Source organism: Macaca fascicularis, chromosome 6 (assembly GCF_037993035.2).
Source record: "Macaca fascicularis isolate 582-1 chromosome 6, T2T-MFA8v1.1".
NCBI classification, from domain to species: Eukaryota; Metazoa; Chordata; class Mammalia; order Primates; family Cercopithecidae; genus Macaca; species Macaca fascicularis.
In genome coordinates, this window is record NC_088380.1 from 126,141,094 (window position 1) to 126,165,236 (window position 24,143).

A 24,143-nucleotide genomic window follows, 5' to 3' on the forward strand; every position below is an offset into this window, starting at 1 on the left:
GCCACTTGTTACTCCCATGATAACCTTTTAATTCATTACCTGATTAATCCATTAGTCCATGAATGGATTAATGCATTTTTAAGGGCAGAGCCTTCACAGTTCAATCATCTTTTAAAGGCCCCACATCTCAATACTGCCACGTCAGGGATTAAATTTCAACATGAGTTTTCGAGGGGATAAATATTTAAACCATAGCAGGCTGCTTTAGGCACTGATGACTCTCTGCAAGGGTAAGTATAGTATTTAGTGATCAAGAATATATACTTATTGAGTAAGTTAAACTGTTATAATACCGGGAGAAAGATCGTAAGAAGGCACATGTGAATTCCAGCTTATAATAAATGAGCCATACATAAAATACCCACATTTCCCTTAGATACCTCCATGACTATCACCAACTTGGGTTATGGGGGAAAACCTTTGAATAAATTTAGAGTAGCTCTTAGCTATTTGTCATTTTAAGAACTAGAGTAGTTCTTAGCAATTTGTTATTTTGTCATTTGCCAGTTTTAAAAAAAGTAATAAAGTTAATAGGCTTAACATCAAATAGATTGATTTATTCATCTAACCAGTATTTATTAAGTGTCTATTATGTAGCAAACACTGTTCTAGATGCTGGAGGAATATAGTGGGAATAAAACAGGGTCCCTGCTTTCATGGTGCATATATTCTAGTGGGGGGCAGTGGAGGGACAGAGAATCAGCAAATACATATGTAAAAGTATAATAGATAAAGGTAGGTGCTATGGAGGAAAAAAAATGAGTTAAAGGATCAGAAAATGCTGAAAGAAGTGTTTTAAGGAGAGACTGCAGGAAGTGAAGGAGTACGCTTTGAAGACATCTGCTGCCTAAGCATCCCTGGCAGTGGAAGCAGCTGAAGCCAAGTTACTGAGGCCAGAGTAGGCATGGTATATTTTAGGGTTAGGAAGGGGCCAGTGTGGTTGTAGTGAGCAAGGTCATAAGGGAGACAAAAGTGAGAGATGAGGGCAGAGGGGTCCTAGAAGGCCAGATCACATAGGACCTTTAGTTCAGAGTAAGGACTGACTTTTACCCTGAGATGGGGAGCCATTAGAGGTTATGAATAGAAGAGGAACGTGACCTGATTTAAGGGTGAAATAGATCATTCTCATTGCTGTTTGGAGACTAGATTGTAGGGGAACACGAGTGGAAGTGGAGAAAAAAGATGGGCACATTGAGATTTATTAACTATTAATTCATTTGTATATTCTTTGTTATTTTCCATAAAAAGAGAAGAAGCAGACCAGTTGGAGGCTTTTGCGTAATCCACATAAGAGACAGTGGTGGTTTAGACAATGTGATGGGGATGGAGGTGGTGCAAATAAGTTAAATTCTGGATATATTTTGAAGAAAGCTATGGCAAAATTTTTTGATGGTTTGTATGTGGATTATAAGGGAAAGAGAAGTCAAGATGGTTCCAAGATTTTTGAGTCAAACATCTGGAAGGATAGAGTGTCCGTTTACTGAGACAGAAAAGACTGAAGGAGGAAGAGATTGGCACAGTGGAGACAATCCTATTAGACCTTCAGATGGCAATATTAAGTAGGCAGTGGGATATAGGATACTGTAGTTGAGGGCACAGGTTGAGGCTAGACAGAGAAATCTGAATATTCTCTGTTTATAGATGTTATTTAAAGCTAGGAGACTGGATCAGATTATCTGGGTAGTGAGTACAAATGAACAGGAAAAGAGGTTGAAGGACCGAACTCTGAATGACCCAGTCTTTCATTTTCAGTTTTCTTCTCCCATTAAGGATACATTTGATGCCTTATTGTTGAGGCAAAGTCAGTTAAAGGGACCGAATTTAAGATACTGCTCTCTAAACTACCATCATATTTTGGAGTTTTTCAAATATTTAGATACAGTTATGGCCATTCTGGAAAAGATTCCTGATGAACTAAGGTGATTGTATCTTTCTACCAAAAGTGAAAACAGTGTGACAGTCCTGTGTTTTCCCATTTTCTTGGCTGTCAAGAAACTTAAAGGTAAACCTGACATTGTCCTCAACTAGAGTAACTACCTTTAGCTTACGCTTTTAGTATGCTTGTCTTTTCTGGACATAACATGTTGTTTAATTTTTCCCATCTTTAATAGTCCTATTGCACATTCATTTATAATTTAAATCAGTTCAAATAGTTTTGATAGCAGTCAGGACATAAACATAATACAGGAATGAAAACCTCCATTGGACCCACAGTTCTAAAATCCATGAAATAATTCTTTTTTTTTTTTTTTCTGAGATAGAGTCTTGGTCTCGTCACCCAGGCTGGAGTGCAATGGCGTAATCTCGGCTCACTGCAACCTCCGCCTCCTGGGTTCAAGTGATTCTCCTGCCTCAGCCTCCCAAGTAGCTGGGATTACAGGCACCAGCCACCACACCTGGCTAATTTTTTCTATTTTTAGTAGAGACGGGGTTTCACCATGTTGGCCAGGCTGGTCTCAAACTCCTAACCTCAGGTGATCCACCCACCTTGGCCTCCCAAAGTGCTGGGATTACAGGCGTGAGCTACCACGTACTGCCTTGATGAAATAATTCTTGATGCTATTGTCTGCCATAGGAAACCTTATCAAAATGGGAGGAAATACATCAAGCATAGAAAATAGGAGGCTGGGTGTGGTAGCTCATGCCTGTATTCCCAGTGCTTTGTGAGGCTGAGGCAGGAGGAATGCTTCAGGCCAAGAGTTTGAGAATAGTCTGGGCAACATCGTGAGTCCCCATCTCTCCAAAAAAAAAAAAAAAAAAAAGAGAGACAGAAAATGGGAATGTGTGGAAGGGCATCCAAGAAATGGTTAATAGCAGGTAGCTAGGTATCTCTGGGAGAGAGTAGAGTAAGGGCAAGGGGTGAAAAAGGACCTCTTGAATATACATGGCTTGAATTTCTTTAAAAGTATATGTATAAGGTAAACCCTCCAAAAAGGAAATACGTTTCTAATGTAATATTACCCTCTCATCCTTAAATATACTTCTTGGATTAATCAGCACAAAGGATGTCACAGTTAGTACATATAAAAACTATCCCAGTTTTGTAGAATTGGAAGCAACATTTTACTTTGGAAATAAAATAGTTTATATATATGTCATTGTTGATAGATACAGCTTTGTTGGTGACAGATCCTTGGATTGAGTGTCTCTCTATATGAACATGAATATGCATAAATGTTATTATAAAGCACTCTTCAAATATAAAGCTTTGTAACATTGTTACTCTTGGTAATAATGGTAAGTGGTAAGTTAGAAATTGGTGTATAAACCATTTCCCACGTTGATCTACAGCAAAAAGAAGGAACTCTGTGGTAAATTAAAGCATTAAAGTGAGGCAAGGCTACGAGATCTCTTTAAAGTTATGCTGTGGATAATAGGAAAATCCACTGTGGATTACGAGCAAGGGGCTGACATAATATAAAGGCCTCCCATAGTATAAATGGGCAGCAACTGCAGTAATCTAGGAATGAGATTATGGAATAGGGAAGAAATGGAGATAGCTAATTTCTCAAAAGAACTGGCAAATTCTCACTGCATAAACTATCTAAGAGTCCAAAGCACCCAGCACAGTGCTGGATACAGAATGGGAACACAGTAAATATTTGAAGATTCCTAATGAAATTGATGACAAGACCTGATGACTCAGTGGCATGTGCTTTTCAGAAATGGGAGAAGAGAAAGAGTGCCTGGGACAAGTCTCACCCAGCAGAGAAGTGACAGAAGTGGGTGGGGGGGCAGTACGAGGAAGATGATGTTTGGTTTGGTTTGCTTTTGTGTGTGTGTGTGTGTGTGTGTGTGTGTGTGTGTGTGTGTGCACGCACAAAGTACAAGATATATTCCCTCAGCTAGTTTAGCAGCCCTGGTATCAGGAGACTCAAAGCTTATTTCTTGCTATAGTCTTTGGAGCCAATAGTCAGAAAGCTAGGGTCAAGGACAGAGAGAAAGAACAAGAAAACCTGCTTCTAAGAATAAAGACCTGTGTAGCAAATACAATTATTAAGGACAAATCTAGACTTCTTAGTTTCTACAAAACACTGAAAAGCAATGTGCATAATACTCATCAAGTAATATTGATGCTCAGATATGAACTTTATTTTTCTTTCAGCATTTCAGTAAAGGAATTTATGATTCTTATCATATGTAACAAAGAATGAACATCTTTTATAAATAAAGGACATTTACAAATCTATAAGAAAGACAAGTATCCCAAATAAAATGTGAACTAAACAGGCAAAACAATAATAACTATAAATATAAGCCCATGAAAATAAAATATTACTTTACTAGTGCTCAAAAAAATGTAAACTAAAATAATGAGCTACAAAGGATAATCATTTAATTGTCAGACTGAAGGCAATGATAATAACCAGTGTTGTGAGAATGTGAGATAACAGGCATTCTGACAAACACGTGGTTCTATTTTCAGGCTATTGATGCCTGATAATTTGGTACCTTGTACTTAGTTATCTATTTACGTACTTATAGAATACTTTTTATCGGATCTAAGTGTGTTTTAGAATTCCTTGGATCCTGTCTGGGTGCAGTAATCCCAACACTTTGGGAGGCTGAGGCAGGAGGATTGCTTGAGGCCAGGAGTTCAAGACCAGCCTGGGCAACATAGCAAGACCCACTGTCTTTGCCAAAAAAATAAAAATAAAAATAAAAAAATCAGGTGTGGTGGTGCATACCTGTAGTCCTAGCTACTCAGGAGGCTGAGGCAGGAGGATGGTTTGAGCCTGGGAGTTTGAGACTTTAGTGAGCTATCATTGTGCCACTGCACTCAGCGTGGGTGACAGTGACACCCTGACTCAAGAAAAACGGAAAGGATTTCCCAATATACTTACATTCCCAATATAGCATGTATTTGATAAAATTTTGGGAATGCTTTTTAGGAAAAATCTTCTGTACTTAATAGACTGTCTAAGTCACTGATTTATTTAAAATGACAGAAATGAGGAAAAGCTTTATGTTAAAAAAAGCTCTTCAGGGTTATGAACTGGATTTTATATGGAAAACGTGCAAATGTATCACACTTTGGAACATTTTGATCATTTCAGCTGAAAAGACTTGACCCTTGACTATCATAGTCTTACCATTTTTTGCTACCTGTATGAAAGCTATTTGTTTGAGTCGGGTGGTTTGTTTATCTTTTCCTTCATATCCACAAAAAATGTGATTTTTTTTTTTAACTTAGTGGAAATAATGATCTTTTTAGGGTAAAAGAAACTTGCTTAAAGCATTAGAGGAGCAGAGTGGTATTGTAGTAGATCCAGTTTCTAGTGTAAATTTTGCCGTTTCTTACAGACTTAGAGGGACCTGTGGTAAGAGAATCTTTTCCAAACTGTTTTCTTATCTGTGAAAGGAGGAACAGTTGTTACTGCCAGCCTCTTAAAAAGCTACCTGGAGATTAAATGCATCAATATACATAGTGGTTTTATTGAAATGTGAAGTACACACATATCGGTATAAGTTATTATTATTACTACTAGAATTTTAGCCATACATTTAACTGGTAACAGTGTCACATGTTATGGATACAATTCTCTTTGTATATAATTGCAAAACGTATTTTTAATGTTCTTTCTATATCTAAGCTTTTCAACATGTAACCAATGATTTTCTTTTCTTACTGTCTTTAATTGACACATAATAATTATACATATTTATAGGGTACAGTGTGATATTTTGATACCTTTATACAGTGTGTAATGATCAAATCAGTAATTAGCATATCCATCACCTCAAACATTTGTCCTTTGTTTGCATTGGGAACATTCAGAATCCTCTCTTCTAGATATTTGAAAATATAGTATAAATTATTGTTGGCCATAATCACCCTAGAGTACTATACACTAGTAGAACTTATTCCTTCTATTTAGTTGTAATTTTGTATTGGTTAATCAATCTCTTCCTATTCATCTCTTCCCTGCTACCCTTCCCAGCCTTCAGTAACCAGTATTATACTCTGTACTTCTGTGAGATCAACTTATTTAGCTTCCACATATGGGTGAAAACATGCTGTATTTATCTTCCTGTGCCTGGCTTATTTTACTTAACATAATGTCCTCCAGGCTCATCTATGTTGCTGAAAATGACAGGATTTCTTTTTTTTTTTAAATGGCCAAATAGTATTCCATTATGTATTGTGTGCCGCATTTTCTTTATCCATTCATCTGTTAATGAATGCTTAGGCAGGTTCCACATCTTGACTATTGTGAATAGTGCTGCAGTAAACATGGGAATGCAGATATCTCTTTGACATACTGATTTCCTTTCCTTTGGTTTATATATATCCAGCAATGGGATTAATTCATATAGTAGTTCTGTTTTTAGTTTTTTTGAATAACCTCCATACTGTTTTCCATAATGGCTATACTAATTTACATTTCCACCAATAATATATGAGAGTTTCATTTTCTCCACATTCTTGTCATCCTTTGTTATTATTATTATTTTTTTGCCTCTTTGGTAGTAGCCATTCTAACTTGAAATGATCTCATTGTGGTTTTGATTTGCATTTTCCTGATGATTAGTCATGTTGAGCATTTTTTCATATACTTCTTGGCCATTTATATGTCTTTTTTTTTTTTAAAGACGGAGTCGCACTCTGTTGCCCAGGCTGGAGTGCAGTGATGTGATCTTGGCTCACTGCAACCTCTGCCTCCCGGGTTCAAGCGATTCTCCTGCTTCAGCCTCCTGAGTAGCTGGGACTACAGGCACCTGCCACCACACCCAGCTATTTTTTTTTTGTATTTTTAGTAGAGAGGGGGTTTCACCATGTTGGCCAGGCTGGTCTCAAACTTCTCACCTCAAATGATCCACCTGCCTCGGCCTCCCAAAGTGCTGGGATTACAGGCATGAGCCACCATGCCTGGCCATTGAGAAGTGCCTATTCAGTTCATTTGCCATTTTAAAAATATACTGTTTATTTATTTATTATTTATTTATTAGGATTATTTATTTTTTATTTTTGGTGTTGAGTTTTTATGTATTTTGGATATTAATCTCTTGTTGGATGAGTAGTTTGCAAATATTTTCTCCCATTCTACAAGTTGGTTTTTTTTGTTGTGCAGAAGCTTTTTAGTTTGATCTAGTCCCATTTGTTTATTTTTGCTTTCGTTGCCTGTGCTTCTGAGGTCTCATTTACAAAATCTTTGCTGAAATCAATGTCCTGAAGTGTTTCCCCCATGTTTTCTTCTAGTAGTTTCATAGTTTCAGGTCTTATGTTTAGCTTTTTAATAACTGTTGTGTTGATTTTTGTATATGATGAGAGATAGGGGTCTAGTTTCATTCTTCTGCATATGGATATCCAGTTTTCCCAGCACCATTTATTGAAGACTGTCCTTTCTCCCCTGTATGTTCTTTGCACCTTTGTAGAAAATCAATTGGGTTTAAATGTGTGGATTTGTTTCTGTGTTATCTATTCTGTTCCATTGTTCTATGTATCTATTTTTATGTCACTATCATTGCTGTTTTGGTAGCTATAGCTTTATAGTATATATTGAAATCAAGTAGTGTGAGACTTTCAGGTTTTTTTCTTTTTGCTCAGTATTGCTTTGGTTATTTGGGATCTTTTGTGGTTTCATGTGAATTTTAGGATTTTTTTTTTTTTTTTTTTTTTTATTTCTTTGAAGAATGTCACTGGTTCCCTGGTTGTCTAGTGGCTAGGAACAACAGCAAAAAAAAAGAATGCCACTGCCATTTTGATAGAGATTGCATTGAACCTGTAGATCACTTTGGGTGGTATGGCCATCTTAACAGTACTAATTCTTCCAATCCATGAACGTGGGATGTCTTTACATTTTTTGTGTCCTCTTCCCATTTCTTTCATCAGTGTTTTATAGTTTTATTGTAGAGATCTTTTGCCTCAATGGTTGATTTATTTCCAGGTATTTTATTATTTTTTTTCTGGTGATTGTAAATGGGATTGCTTTCTGGTTTCTTTTTCAACTAGTTTGTTATTGGTTGATATGGTATGGATGTTTTTCTCCTCTAAATCATGTTGAAATGTGATTGGCTTAACACCAACCCATTGATGATAAGTGAGTTCTTACTCAGTTCATGTGAGATCTGGTTGTTTAAAACAGTCTGGGACCTCCTTCTCCCTCTTGCTCCCACTCTTGCCATGTGATACACTTGCTCCTCCTTTGCCTTTTGCCATGACTGGAGGCTTCTTGAGGGCCTTACGAGGAGCAGATGCTGGAGCCCTGCCTGTGCAGCCTGCAGAATTATGCTCCAATTAACCTCTTTTCTTTATAAATTACCCAGTCTCCGGTATTTCTTATATATAACAATGCAGAAGTGGCCCGACACATTGGTGTATAGAAATGCTACTGATTTTTGTATGTTGATTTTGTATTCTGCAACTTTACTGAAGTCATTTATCAGTTCTAAGAGTTTTTTGGTAGAGTCTTTAGGTTTTTCTGTATATAGGATTGTGTCATCTGTAAATAGGAACAGTTTGATATCCTTCTTTTTAATTTGGATGCCCTTTCTTTCTTTCTCTTGCCTAGTTGCCCTGGCTAGTACTTTCAGCACTATGTTGAATAAGAGTGGTGAAAGTGGGCATTTTTATTTTGTTTCAGTTTTTAGAGGAGAAGCTTTCAGCTGTTCCCTATTGAGTATGATGTTAGCTGCAGGTTTGTCATATATGACCTTTATTGTATTGAGGTACATTCCTTCTGTACCTAATTTGTTGAGAGTTTTTATCGTGAAGGAATATTGAATGTTATCAAATGCTTTTTCTGTGTCTCTCGAGATGATCAGATGGTTTTTTCTCCTTTATTTTGTTGATGTGATATATCACATTTATTGATATGCATACATGTAACCATCATTACATCTCTGGCTAAATTTCACTTGATTATGATATATAATCTAATTGGATTCAGTTTGCTAGTATTTTGTTTAGGATTTTTGTGACTGTGTTCATCAGGGATATTGGACTTCAGTTTTCTTTTTTTTGTTGTTTTGTTGTTGTCTGGTTTGGGTATCGGGGTAATGCCCGCCTTATAGAATGAATTTGGAAGAAATCCATTCCACCGCTTCAATTTTTTGAAATAGTTTGAGAGGAATTTGTATTAGGTATTCTTTAAGTGTTTGGTAAAATTCAGCAGTGAAGCTGTCTGATACTGCTCTTTTCTTTCCTGGAAGAGTTTTTAATACCTGCTTCAATCTTGTTCCTTGTCATTGACCTGTTCAGATTTTCTAATTCTTCTGAGTTGAATCTTGGTTGTAGGTCATATGTCTATGTCCAGTTTTCCTCTAGTTTGTTGGCATAGAGTTGTTCACAGTAGTCTTTAACGATCTTTTTTATTTCTGTGGTATCAGTTGTAAATGTATTTTTTTCATTTCTTATTTTATTTATTTGTGTCTTCTCTTTTTTCTTAGTCTAGCTAATGAATTGTCAGTTTTGTTTATCTTTTCAAAAACCAACTTTTTGTTTCAGTGACCTTCTGTATTTTTTTTTTAGGCCGAATTTTGTTTATTTCTTCTCTGATCTTCATTCCTTCTAATCTACTGATTTTGGATTTGATTTGTTCTTGCTTTTCTACTTCTTTGAGATGCATTTTTAGATTGTTTATTTGAATTCTTTCTACTTTTCCAGTGTAGGCGTTTATTGCTATAGGCTTTCCTCTTAGTACTGCTTTTGCTATATTTCATAGGCTTTGGTAGGTTGTGGTTTTATTTTCAGTTGTTTCAAGAAATGTTTAAATTTTCTTCTTAATTTCTTTGCTATCCATTGGTTATTCAGGAATATGTTGTTTAGTTTGCATGTATTTGTACTGTGTCCAAAATTCTTGTTATTGATTTGTAGTTTTATTTCATTGTGGTTAGAAAACCAAAACATATCAAATAAAAAATTTATTAAGAATTGTTTTGTGGCCTAACTTATGGTCTGACATGGAGAATGTTCCATGTGCTGATGTGTGTCTGCAGCTGTTGGATCAGATGTTCTATTAACTTCTGTTAGGACCATTTCATTTCTGGAGCAGTGGTCTTTTTGGTCCATTTTGTTTATAGAGCAGTTTATTAACTTCTGTTAGGACAATTTCATTTCTAGAGCAGTGGTCTTTTTGGTCCATTTTGTTTATAGAGCAGTTTAAGTCCAAAGTTTCTTTGTTGGTTTTCTTTCTTGATGATCTTCCCAGTGCCATGAGTGAGGTATTGAAGTCCCCAACTATTATTGTATTGAAGTCTATCTTTCTCATTAGATCTGGTAGCAATTGCTTTATATATCTGGGTGTTCCAGTGTTGGGTGCATATATATTTACAACTGTTATGTCCTCTTGTTGAAATGATACCTTTATCTTTATATAATGACCTTGTTTTTTCTCTTTGCATTGTTTTTGACTTAAAGTCTATTATATCTGATGTATATAGTTGACTCTCGAACAACATAGGTTTGAATTGTACAGGTTCACTTATACATTTATATTTTAAAAACCACATATCAATAGAAAATACAATATTCATAGGATGTGAAATTTGCATATATGGAGGGCCTACTTTTTGTATACATAGATTTCACAGGGCCAACTTCAGGACTTGAGTATGCACAGATTTTGGTGCACATGGAGTGTCCTGGAACAAATGCCTTGTATATGCTGAGTTGTGAATGTAGTTATCCTGCTTATTTTTGGTTTCTATTTATGTAGAATATCTTTTTCTATCCTTTCGTTTTCAGTCTATGTGTGTCTTTATGGGTAAAGTGAGTTTCTTGTAGGTAGCATATAGTCGAGTATTTAAAAAAATCTATCCAGCCAATCTCTATCTTTTAACTGGGAAATTTAATTCATTTATATTCAAGATAAATAGGTAAGAACTTCTGTCATTTTGTTAATTGTTTTCTTTTTTTTATGTTCTTTGTTCCTTTCTTTATCTTTTATTGTCTATCTCTTCAGTTTTGTGTTTTTTTTTTTGTAGTGATAAAATTGGATTCTTTTCTCTTTCTCATTTGTGTATCTGCTCTGCCAATGAATTTTAAGCTTTCATATGTTTTCATGATGGTAGTTCATCCTTTCACTTCCAGATGTAGGACTCCCGTAAGCATTTCTTGTAAGACTTATCCTTTCACTTCAGATGTAGGACTCCCATAAGCATTTCTTGTAAGACTAGTCTAGTGGTGATAAATTCTCTCAGTTTTTTCTTGTCTGGGAAAGACTTTGTTTCTCCTTTATTTCAGAAGGATAGCTTGCTGGAGTTGTATTCTTGGCTGGCAGGTTTTTTTTTTTTTTCTTTCAGCATTTTTGAATGTCGTCATTCCATTCTCTCCTGGCTTATAATGTTTCTGCGGATAAATCTGCTTTTAGTCTAATAGGGATTCCCTTATACATGACTTGATGCTTTTTTCTTGCTGTTTTTAATATTCTCTTTTTGTCTTTGACTTTTGACAGTTTTACGAGAATGTGCTTTGGAGAGGACATTTTTGGGTTGAATACATTTGAAGATCTTTGAGTTTCCTGGATGTGGATGTCCATCTTTCTTTCAGGACTTGGGGAGTTTTCAGCTAAAATGTTTTCTATGCCCAACTTCACTCCTTCTGTAACTCTCAATATGTAAAAATTTGTTTACTTAATGGTGTCCCATTAGTACCATAGGTTTCTTCATTCTTTTTTATGTTTTCCTCTTTCCTTTTTGTTTTTTGTCTGACTAGGTTATTTCAAAAGACCTGACTTTGAGTTTAAATACTCTTTCTTTTGCTTGATGTAGTCTGTTGTTAAGCTTTCAATTGTGTTTTAAAATTTCATTCATTGAATTCTTGTTTTTTCTTTTTTCTTTTTCCTATCAGATGGGCAATGTGCTTGTTTCAGGACAAAGTTTGAGGGAGGCACGTCTTACACATAAGCGTGAACATTCAATCATCTATTCATTGAATTCTGAAGCTCTGTTTTTTTTAAATGATATATATATCTTTTTGTTGAATTTCTCATTTAGATCGTTAATTGTTTTTCTGATCTTCTTGTATTACCTATTTATATTTTCTTGTATCTCACTGGATTTCCTTAAGATCATCATTTTGAATTACCTTTCAGGCATTTTGTAGATTTTCTTCTATTTAAGTTTGTTACTGGAGAGTTGTGTTTCTTTGGAGGTGTCATGTTTCCTTGTTTTTCCATGTTTCTTTTTTTTTTAACTTAAAAAAATTGTTTAATTAAAGGTATCTCTTTATTTATTTTTTTAAATTTATTCACCTGGAGACAGGGTCTCACTCTGTTGCCCAGGCTGGAGTACAGTGGTGCTATCTCAGCTCACTGCAACCTCTGCCTCCTGGTTCAAGCGATTCTTCTGCCTCAGCCTCCTTAGTAGTTGGGACTACAGGTACCCACCACCACGCCTGGCTAATTTTTGTTATTTTTGGTAAAAATGCGGTTTCATCATGTTGGCCATACTGGTCCTGAACTCTTGACCTGAAGTGATCCACCTACCTCAGCCTCCCAAAGCGCTAGGATTGCAGGCGTGAGCCACCTCACCCGGCCTGTTTTTCCATATTTCTTTTGTTCCTACATTGATATTTGTGTGTCTAGTAGAACAGTCGTATCTTCCACTTTTATGAAGTAACTTTTGTAGGGAAAGACTTTTTTCTCTATATATCAGTTGGGTTGGGTGTTTGGTTTAGCTTCTGGTTGGGCACAGAAGTATAATTGCCTTGTGATTTTTTTGGCTGTAATCAACATCAGCAATGTCTGTATGTGCCTCAGTGGCCTTGACTTTGGTGTTTGTGGAGACAGTGGCACGGTTTTGCTGGGAAGAGGGATTGCCAGATGGGTTAGTTCTCAGTCCCTGGTGAGTGAGCATGGTGCATGGTAGATCCTCCATGGGAGGGGGAAGGGTTGCTGGTGGTGTCAGTTGTCTTGGTCCATATGGGGCACATGTGGCACATGGTTGCTCTCTACTGCTAGATAGATCATGGTTGCTTGAGGCGATAGATGCTGGCCAGGCTAATTCTTAGTCTCTGGGGAATGCATATGTCAGCCTTCTCTTCCTGGTGGCAGTGTCCCCATTGTACTTGAATATTTGTTTTTGTTTTTGGAGTGTAGGGTGCTACATGGACTGAGGTCATAGTGGTACCACTGAAACTAGCTGGGTTCATGATCCTGCAGCCTTCTGTGTGGGCATGGTGGGATGATGACAGATGGCACCCCTAGGATATGGAGATGTTTGGGTTATTGGCCTCCAGGTCAGAATGCACACCAGCAGTGGTTCCATTCCTAAAATGGGGTTGTACTGTAACAGCTTGGGTCTCATGGGATGGGGAGGACTCAGCCTGTGTTCCTTTTAAGGAGCAATTCAGCTGTCTATACTCCAGGAAGGTCCCTCTACTGAGCTCAGGGTCTGTGAGAACTGTGGAACTCTTTGGTAGCTAGGATTGCAGGTATTTGTGATGGTAATGGTGACTCTTAGGTATCTCCCACTTAACCTTTTACCCACAATAGGAAGTCCCTCTCAGCTCTAAGCTGATTACATCTGGAGGCTTCATTTCCCCCTCTAAGCTGCCATGCCGGGTTTCTTTGCCTCAGAAGGTTTTTGTCACTTCCTTGCTGAATTGTCATGTTCTCCCTTAGACATTCTACCTGAAGCGCTGTTATTTGTTGTTTTGGTCCTTCTTTGCAGAGGAGACAAGGATTGGGCACCTCTAGTTGGCCATCTTGATGACGTCTAACCAGTGTTTTTCTAGTTAAGATTTTAATTTCTGTGATTTTGCTCTGGTGATAGTGGGATTGCTGAATGGGTCAGTGTCAATTTAGTGGCCTCTAATGTGGAGATTTGTTTGAGATAAATTTACCCCAATATTATTTAACTGCCCATGATTGATCTCAATAAATTATTTATCCAACTTTCAATGCTTGCCTGCCTGGTTGCGCTTTGTAAAATTTCCACTTGGGGGTAGTGTTTCATTGCACAATCAAACAATGCTTTCTTCACTTAAGTATCACATATTCTAACTTGCTTTTGAACTTTCTTGTGCTTAAAAAGGGTCATAAAAGACTGTTAGCCATCTTAAAATCTTGATATTTTTTAACTGGTTGTTTCCTGTCATTTGAATAATTGCATTGAAATGAACAGTTAATAAGAATTCAGTCTTTTGAGAATCCTAACACTTTTTTCCATCTGTTAAGGGGTAATATAAGCCTCTTTCTATTATTTTTGTGTCTTTGTAACATTTTTATTTGCAATAAGACATCATATTATACTGTCAGAAAAAAATCTCAGTCCGCATTTTGAAAAACTCATTTCCTGTTTTCAAAAAGTTAAGTGAAAATATATATGCCTTAGCTGATTTTAGGCATTGGCTTTTTCTACGTATTATCCCATTACCTATTTATCCAGTTCCACTGTCAACCCGCACTCCAGTTTTAAAAAGAGCAATTTTTCAGAAGAAAAAAAAATCTTGTTTCAAAAAATTGTGTTAATCATAACTATTACATTTTCATGTATACCATTCTGCTGTTTATTAATTAGTAACTTTTTAATTGATATAGTTTTCAAAATCTCTGCAGTAACCCTATGGAGAAGATCATTTCACAATGCAGATTCTTTGTTTCAAATAATTCTCTTAAGTTCTGTTTTTCCAAGTTATTTTCAAATAATTCTCTTAAGTTCTGTTTTTCCAAGTTATTTGGCATTTGTCTATGTATCTTTTTATTAGTTTTTGCATGTTATTTTGTAAATTTTTTCATAAATTATTGTGTAAATTAACTTTGTTATTTGTTCTTGTTTGATTATGTTGGCTTGGATATATGCTTTATGCTAAAATCTGTGTATCACTGTTGCCGTCACATATTTAACTTTCAATAAATAATAAACTCTTTGAGGGCAAACACCATTCTTACACATTTGTGTGTTCCTCTGTAAATTTTCTTGCAAGTAGTAAATTCTCAATGTTTATAAATATATACTTGGATATAGGGAGATGTTATATGGTAAGTGTGATCAGGTGTTAAACATACGAACATGGAGTTATGGTATAAATTAGTGACTAAACATGTACTGGTTCTGTATGTAATTTTTGACCTCTTTTGATAAATAGTTTTTATTTCTTTCATTTTAGACACTGTGTATGTTGTAAAAACGTAAAATACTATTTTTTAATATTTTAAGCTCATGCCTGTTGCTTTTAAAATCACCATTCTTATACATGAAGACTTTCTTATGGAGAAGATATTTCAACATTGTATGCTTAATCTTTAAAAACTTTTTTATTGTGCTAAGAATACTTACGAGATCTATCCTCTTCACAAGGTTTTAAGTGTGCAATATAGTATTGTTATAGGTATGTTGTATAGCCGATCTCTAGAACTTATTTATCTTGCATGATTGAAACTTTTTTTTTTTTTTTCTCTTAAGACAGAGTTTCCACTCTGCTGTCCAGGCTGGGGTTCCGTGGCGTGATCTCAGCTCACTGCAACCTTTGCCTTCTGGGTTCAAGCGATTCTTCTGCCTCAGCCTCCTGAGTAGCTGGGATTGCAGGTGTGCGTCATCACGCCCAGCTAATTTTTGTATTTTAGTAGAGACGGGGTTTCACCATGTTGGCCAGGTTGGTCTTGAACTCCTGACCTCAGGTGATCCCCCCACCTCACCCTCCCAAAGTGTTGGGATTACACGCATGAGCCACCACACCCAGCCCAATGTAATTGAAACTTTATACCCATTGGTTAGCAACTCTCCATTTCCAGCATCTCCCTAGTTCCTGGCAACCATCATTCTATTTTCTGATTCTATGAGTTTTGATATTTTAGATACCCCACATAAGTGGAATCATGCCAGTATTTGTCCTTTTGTGACTCACTTATTTCTTTTAACTTAGTGTCTTCAGAATTTATTCATATTATCACATATTGCAGTATTTTATTCTTTTTAAATGCAGAATACTATTCCATTGCATGTATATACCCCATTTTCTTTATTCATTCATCTATCCATGGACATTTAGGTTGTTTCCACATCTTAGCTATTGTGAATTGTGTTGCAGTGAACATTGGAGTGCTAATATCCTTTGATATTTGAAGAGAATTTCAAGTCAATTTTTCTTCTGATTTCAGTTGTTTTGGATAAAGATGTGGAAGTAGGATTGATCGATTTTATAGTAGTTTTGTTTTCCTGTGTATTTAATCTTAAAGTGATTTTCACATTTTTTCTTTTCTTTTGCTGAAAAGTGGGTTGAATCTTTTTTTTTTTTTTAAACTTTTCTTCCCTGCTCCTTTTTTTTTTTCTGGATCGGATCTTGCTCTGTTGCCCAGGCTGGAGTGCAGTGGCATGATCATAGCTCACTGCAGCATTGATTTCCCAGGTTCAAGCAATCCTCCCACCTCAGCCTCCCAAGTAGCTGGGACTACAGCTACATGCCATAATGCCCAGCTAATTATTTTGGTTTTTAGTAGAGATGAAATCTTGCTATGTTGCCCAGGCTGGTGGTCTTGGATGCCTAAGCTCAAGCAGTCCTCCCACCTTAGCCTTCCAAAGTGCTGGAATTACAGGTATAAGCCACCATGCCCAGGCTTTTTTACTTTTTGAAAGAGGAAAAACACTGCATAGTTAAAAATGTTGTGAGAAGAACCCGTGTTTAAATATTTTTGCTGTTTCTTTATGTCTGTATTCAAAAATGAAGAGGAATGTTTTGAAAATGCCTGTGGTGTGTTTAGTAAGATGGGATAGGGTAGGAAGGAATTGGGCAGATGACTGAAGAGAAGTGCTAGTAATTAGAATTTCATTTTCAACACGCGCGCACACACACACACACACACACACACACACATTGAAAGTCTAGAATAATTAATTGTTGTTTGTTTGTTTTTGCGTTACAGTGAATGATTTGGGAGGGGACTTCAAAGGAGTTGGTAAAGGCTCCTTGGCTGCAGATAAGGTTGTTGAAGAAATAAGAAGGAGAGGTGGAAAAGCAGTGGCCAGCTATGGTATGGTATTTGAGAGAACTATACTACTTATTTTCCTTCAACTAATGCTGTTTGCCACATTAATAATCTTTGAGCAAATACCTCAGTATTCCAGTGTAATTATGATTTTCTAAGTCTGCCAAAATTCTCTGACTACGTATTTTATATATGGGAGAATTTTTAACACTTTTGATGTAGACTATTTCATGATTCTAACCTTTGTTCTGTTGTTTACTATTTTTCTTAGTGAGCACACACAATAATTACAATTCTTAGTGAGCACATACAATAATTAGTAAATTATTGTAGATATGGATATGTTCTTCTAAGTTCTGTTGGGTGAATAGCATCTGTCGTGTACTCTGACCCACAGAATTTAGAAGTCCTTTGGAAGGGAGGTTGCTGAAATTTCATACAAATTTTCATTTCCCTCAGATTCAGTGGAAGAAGGAGAGAAGGTTGTGAAGACAGCACTGGATGCTTTTGGAAGAATAGGTGATGTTTCTTTGTGTTATGGCTCTTATGGAGCAACTTCTACCTTCCTAATAAAATATTTTTAAGTTGACTTTTATTTACTAAACAGATACCTCTTTCCTCATAATCACATTTTAAAATTTGATTTATAAGTTAATTATTTTACTTATTTCAAAAAGGGCTTCATTGAGGTGGCAAGTTTATGGCTATAGTGTTGAGTTCGTTTTTTTGCACCTTAAGTGCTTTAAAAAACTTGTAAACATTTACTCAGTGTCCTTTTTTAAATAATTCAGTTAAACCTCAAAGATGTTTATAAGACAAAAAATAAACCAATATTTTGGCAATAGAGGACCCAGTGGATTCTTTTGGATAATTATAATAATTTGGATTAAAATGATCCAATATCTTGCAAATTTTGATGATTTCTCTGTAATAAAAATCTTAATTTTTAAGAAATATTTGAAATAAATCGTTTAGTCTGTTATTTCTCTAGCTAATCTTCGCAGTTTAGTCCCACGTACTCTTAATAGATTATTTAACTGCTAGATGGAGACATCACAGAAGATAAGCCCAACATGTTTACAGTCTGAAAAACATTACTTATTCTTAGTTGAATGTGCTTTCCCCTTTTTTGTTTGGTCTGTCACATTTATTTTTCTTATTATGTTTGATGGAACTCATAAGAACCATGTTCACATATCATCTGACAGGGGTAGAAACCACAAAAATATGAAATCATAGGGTGAAAATAGCCACAAGAGGACTGAACCTTAAAAAGTAATTATTTTCTTTCATAGTGAGAAAATAATTATGTATCAAGATAAGGCATCAGTTTGTAACTCTAATGGTTTTCTTTTTGGGCCTTTTACTTTTGAGTGGCAAGGAAAAAATCTAACTTTAACTTGCTAAGTGAATTCTGAGGTTAAGTGTAGAACGGCTTATGATTCTGATTCCTTAGAACCTAAGAGTTGTACAGTAGCTAATTCTATAAATAAGTGGATAGAATTTTGATAGAGAGGTGGGAAAATTTATAGATGTTAGTTTGAGAGGAAGGTGCTTGATATAATGTGATACTTAGGCTTTTGTGAGTCAATTTTTTTGATGTAGGTATAGAGTTTGTTTTAATAGCACTCTTTACCTATTATATTTACTTTTTCATGGTTAAAAAAGCCAGTTTTGAGAGAAATGTGAGTTGTAAGCAAATGCAAACTACTATGCTTGCTTTTATATGTGACTTGGATCTTTTTATATTGTAGATGTTGTGGTCAACAATGCTGGGTGAGTATTTCTTTTTCATTTTTAGTGATGTGCATGTAATTTTTTAAAAAATATAACTTTCCTCTTCTTACCCTATACAACATTGATTTTTTAGAATTCTGAGGGATCGTTCCTTTGCTAGGATAAGTGATGAAGACTGGGGTAAGTTGATTTTAATATGTCTCTGTGGAACTTACTTATCCATTTAGCCTTTTTAATATTTGATAAATTTATACATTTAAGGAAAAACTTGCTTCTACCTACTTTTGCTGCTAGTATATATGATGAGTAAGCTGTGTACTGAAAACAATAAATAGTTAGAAGTAGCCTCTTTTAGAAAACATTTAATATGTTTAAAAAATGTTAAATCATTTGTTTAGAAGTTGTCTAAAAGGATTTTATTTCTTCAGGTTTCCCTCTCCCGTTTTTTTCTCCTTAAGAGGTTGTCAGCATTTTCTAGCTGTATTAACTCTAACAGCCTTTAATGTGCTTATCCAGATGTGTGAATCTTTCTCAAGAGCAGGAGCAGGATATGTAAGGGAGTCTAGTGTACTAAAAATGATGGCGATCTTAGAACAGGTTAGGACAAAACTTGGATATAATTTTGAAGCTTCTAGTAAATAGGAAAGTTTTCCATTCTGTCTGAATTGGAAAGATTGAGTTTAGATAATGAACAAATCACAGTTAAGAGTTTTTTTTTTTCTTTTGCTCTTCTTTGTCCTTACTTCCATTGGCCATCAGAACTAAAATGAAGAGTGGTGGCTGAGACAGTGGGAGGCATGGCAACTGAGGTGAAACAGTTGTATCATTGTTTATAGAATGTGTTTTGGGGGAATATTGCCTGACTGTCTTTTGAAGGAAGAATTAATATCTTTGATTTACAATTAAGCTAAGAAGAGCTTTTAGTTTCTGCTTCCTTTGTAACAACTGAGATAAAAAAGAAGCTAAGACAGATAGGATTTGCTGGTAAAGGGGGCCTATGTTGGTGCTTTTCTTGGTGCTGCGATGGGACTGAGGTATTTCCTTCTCTGATGCCATCCTACTAAGCCCACTACTCCTGACTACCCTTCTCTCTCTCTTTTTTTTTAGTTCCTTTTTTCACTCTTACATTCTTCTTCTAATATACACAGGAAAACATTTGTTTTAACAAAATTAAGAATGCTTAAAAAGTTTGACAGTTAAAATCTAGAGTTGTCTGTCTGAATGTTTTGTAAGTGCTTCATTAGATCAAAATCTGTGAAAACAGGCCTCTTTCACAAACTCATTTGCAGACGGTAACAGTAGGGATCTAGTGAATATTTTGTAAATATTTCTTAATGAGCTATGTGGTTTATGATTATGCTTTAACTGATGTTAGTGTTGAGTGCCAGTTATATTTGTAAAAATCTTGGATTTTAGCAAATTTTTATATAAAGTAGGCATAAATTAAGGGCATAGCATTATATTTGGATGTAGGTGTTCCATTAATTTTACAAATTATAAGGAAAGCTGTTGTAGTTCTAGGTGTGAACTGTCGATTAGTAGCATAACTGAAACAAAGGCAAAATACTCATTGGGGTGCGACAGTAGGTGATTTTATACATTAGGTATAAAATGAACATCTTTGTATAAATACAACATTGCTTATGTTGATTCTCAGACATGCTTATCTAAGTTTTTACAAAATATTCAATAAAAATAATTTATTGTTTTAGATATAATCCACAGAGTTCATTTGCGGGGCTCATTCCAAGTGACACGGGCAGCATGGGATCACATGAAGAAACAGAAATACGGAAGGTAGAGTTGCATGTGGTTGTCAAGGGGGATTGAAGATGTTGTGTCTGAGGGTTCTTGTGTACAGGGAAAGATTATGTGAAGTGTTGTGAAATGATTTATGATATTGAGGAAAACATCTTTAGATATGGCTTTTAGCATATGGTTTTGACACATACCCTCATTAAATTGGTATCACTTAGTCACAGATTGGCTGAGCTGGACAGCTTTATATTTATTTTTTACCTCTTTTTGTTATTAAAGATTTTCTTGCTGTTCTCTGGCAACTTTTATTTTATTTTGAGACATGGTTTCATTCTTGCCCAGGCTGGAGTACAGTGGCATGAACATGGCTCACTGCAGCCTTACCTCCTGGACTCAAGCAGTCCTCCCACTTTAGCCTCCCAAGTAGCTGGGACTGCAGGTATGTGCCACCACACCTGGCTAATTTTTTAATTTTTTGGTAGAGATGGTGTCTCATTTTGTTGCCCAGGCTGGTCTCAAACTCTTGGGCCCAAGTGATCTTCCTGCCTTAGTTTCTGGCATTTTAGAAGGTAGTACACACATTGAGGATTCGGCTATACCTTATTCTGTAACCTGAATATTATTTCATGTCTTCCCAACTGGGGAGAGATGAATGGCTATTTCCTGCTGACTGGTACTAGTCAGACATTAGTTAGTCTTTATCAACTGTTTAAGAACTGTAGGACCTCTCATGATTGCTCCTAGATAAGTAACTCATTGTGGCAGTGCTAGTACGCTTAATCCACGTTCTCTTTTGCACTCTAGTGTTGAGGTCATTCCTCTTAATTTAGGGCTCATACATACCTAATAGAAGCAAATTGCTTGTGATGCCTGTTTTTGTTGGAGATTTCTAGTTTATCCTGGTCCTGACAGTTTCTGAGAAAAGATGACATGATTTGTTTTACTTAGCCTAAGTAGAGTTAGTGAGGTTGGGTCAGATTTTGAGATGATTGTTTTAACGAGGCATTTAATATTATTCAGAAAGGGAGAGAGGCAAAGTGATGAGGACTGAAAAATTAGAACTGTTCGATTTAATATTTCTTGCTAAAATTTTAACTTGTATGTTACCAGGTTATTTTATGGTTATAAATATTTATTGTTGTTTTTGATAGATAATGAATATACATTCTTACATTTAAGTGTAAGTGTAAGTGTAAGATCATTTGGTTCTGGCCAGAAAATCTTTTTAAAACAGTTAAATCTTGTAGTTGAATTTTGAGAGATTACTTATATATTAATATTATTTTAGATACATGAATCATGATCGTAAGAAGCTAATGACGGTATACATAGTTGCTTTTGATAGGTACAATAGTACCAAAACAGAATTGGAGTTGCAATGTTATCAAATTATGGAAAAGATGATATTGAGAGATTGATTTTCTTTTTAGAATTATTATGACTTCATCAGCTTCAGGAATATATGGCAACTTTGGCCAGGCAAATTATAGTGCTGCAAAGTTGGGTCTTCTGGGCCTTGCAAATTCTCTTGCAATTGAAGGCAGAAAAAGCAACATTCATTGTAACACCATTGCTCCTAATGCTGGATCACGGATGACTCAGACAGTTATGCCTGAAGGTTAGTAAGCAAGCTTATATTTTTCAGTGCTGTTACTTACAAATCTATGTGGAGTGAGCTTTGCAAAAGTATTTAATTTTCTGAATACTTAAAAATTATTATTTTTTTCAATTTCAAAAGCATTATGTGTAAATTGTGTTCATTGTGGAAAATTTAGAAAAGCACAAAGGAAAAAATAAAAAATGACCCATAATTCTACCACATTGATAAAAACTTTCATTCTTTTTCTCTGTATAGATAGTCTTTTTTTTTTTTTTTTACGGAATGGGGTAATATTCTTCCTGTTTCATAATAATTGTTGTAAAAATAGATTATTTTTTAGAGCAGTTCTAAATTTACAGAAAAATTGTACAGAGAATTCTTATATACTTTACCTCCCACAGTTTTCCCTGCTATTAACATCTTTGGTCAGAGTGGTATATTTATTACAATTGATGAACCAGTATGAAACCATTATGATAAGCTAAAGTTAATCGTTTACACTGGGATTCACCCTTTGTGTTGTACAATTGTATGGGTTTTCACAAATGCATAAAGTTATGTATCCACTGTTATAGTGTCATACAGAACAGTTTTACTTCCCTAAAAATCCCCTGTGTTTCACCTGTTTCTGTCTCCCCTTTTCTTCCTGAATTCTCAGGGATTGAAGCTCACTTCTTTTTATCGTTCAGTAATATTCCATGGTATAAATGTACTACAATTTTTTTTATTCATACACCTATTGAGGGAGATCTCTATTGCTTCCAGTTTTTGGCACTTATTAATAAAGCTGCCATAAACATTCATGTGCAGGTTTTTGTGTAGACATAAGTTTTTAAGTCATTTGGGCACATATCATGGAGTGTGATTGCTGGATGCTATGATGATAAGACTAGGTTTAGCTTTGTAAGAAATTGCTAAACTGTCTTCCAAAATGATTGTATCATTTTGCATTCCCACCACCAATTAATGAGAGTTCTTGTTGCTCCACATCCTCGCCAGCATTTTTTATTGTCAGTACTTTGGATTTTAGGTTTTCTAATAGATATGTAGTGATATCTTATTGTTTTAATTTGCGCTTACCTAGTGACGTATGGTATTGAGCATTTTTTTCCTGTGCTTATTTGGCATTTATTTGTCTTTTTTGTTGAGACGTCTATTCACATCTTTCACTCATTTTTAAATTGGATTGTTTGTTTTCTTGAATGTTAAGGGTTCTTTGTATATTTTAGAAACAAGTCCTTTATCAGATACATGTTTTAGAAATTTTTTTTTCAGTCTGTGGCTTGTCTTTCTATTCTCTTAATCTCCTTTACTTTTGAAGGATAAGTTCATTGGATACAGAATTCTAGGTTGGTGGCTTTTTTCTTTCAACATTTTAAATACAGGCATATCTTGGAGATGTTGCAGGTTTGGTTGTAGATCACCACAATAAAGCTAAGATTGCAGTAAAACAAGTCATATAAATGTTTTGGTTTCTCAGTGCATGTAAAAGTTATGTTTACAGTATACTGTAGTTTATTAAATGTGCAAGAGCATTATGTGTAGATCTAAACTATATACATGCCTTAATTAAAAACCACTTTATTGTTAAATGCCAATATGGATAAATGAAGTGAGCACATGCTGTTGGAAAAATGACGCTGATAGACTTGCTTCATGTAGAGTTGCCACAAACTTTCAGTTTGTGAAAAATGCAATATTTGCATAGCACAATAAAGTGGAATATAATACAATGAGATGGGCCTGTATTTCACATCACTTTCCTCTTGGTTACATGGTTTCAGAAAGGAAGTGTGACATAATTCTTATCCTTATTCCTCTATAGGTAAGGCGTTTTTTTCCCCTCTGGCTTCTTGCAAGATTTTCTCCTTATCTTTGGTTTTCTGCAGTTTGCATATGATGTGTTTAGGTGGAGATTTTTGATATTTATGCTGCCTGGTATCCTCTGAGATTCGTGTCATTAATTTTGGAAAATTCTCAGCCATCATTCCTTCAAATATTTTTTCTGCTTATTCTCTTTTTCTTCTTCTCGGGTTCTCATTGTATGCAGGTTATATCTTTTGTAATTGTCCCGCAGTTCTTAGATCTTTATTCTGTTCCATTTTTCTCATTCCTTTTTTGCGTTTCAGTTCAGGAAGTTTGTATTGACATATCGTCAAGCTCACTGATTCTTTCTTCAT

General features: G+C 35.4%; 1 protein-coding gene and 1 non-coding gene across 8 annotated transcripts in view; one reads left to right on the forward strand and one right to left on the reverse strand.

Moving 5' to 3' along the window:
- HSD17B4 (hydroxysteroid 17-beta dehydrogenase 4) overlaps window positions 1-24,143 on the forward strand; it is an 89,046-nt gene that overhangs the window by 7,547 nt on the left and 57,356 nt on the right. For all 7 annotated transcript variants that reach the window (XR_012414032.1, XR_012414033.1, XM_065546671.1 and 4 more), the window contains 6 exons: window positions 16,806-16,913; window positions 17,328-17,387; window positions 18,623-18,644; window positions 18,739-18,785; window positions 20,318-20,402; window positions 21,794-21,981. Coding sequence is in view for 5 of the 7 variants with exons in the window: in XM_065546671.1 (XP_065402743.1) it covers window positions 16,806-16,913; window positions 17,328-17,387; window positions 18,623-18,644; window positions 18,739-18,785; window positions 20,318-20,402; window positions 21,794-21,981 (510 nt within the window). In the remaining 2 variants the exon portion in view is untranslated. The remainder of the gene's footprint in view (window positions 1-16,805; window positions 16,914-17,327; window positions 17,388-18,622; window positions 18,645-18,738; window positions 18,786-20,317; window positions 20,403-21,793; window positions 21,982-24,143) is intronic.
- On the reverse strand, window positions 11,786-11,887 carry LOC123574309 (small nucleolar RNA U13). Its single transcript, XR_006699189.1, has one exon. It is a non-coding gene; the product is annotated as a small nucleolar RNA U13 (small nucleolar RNA).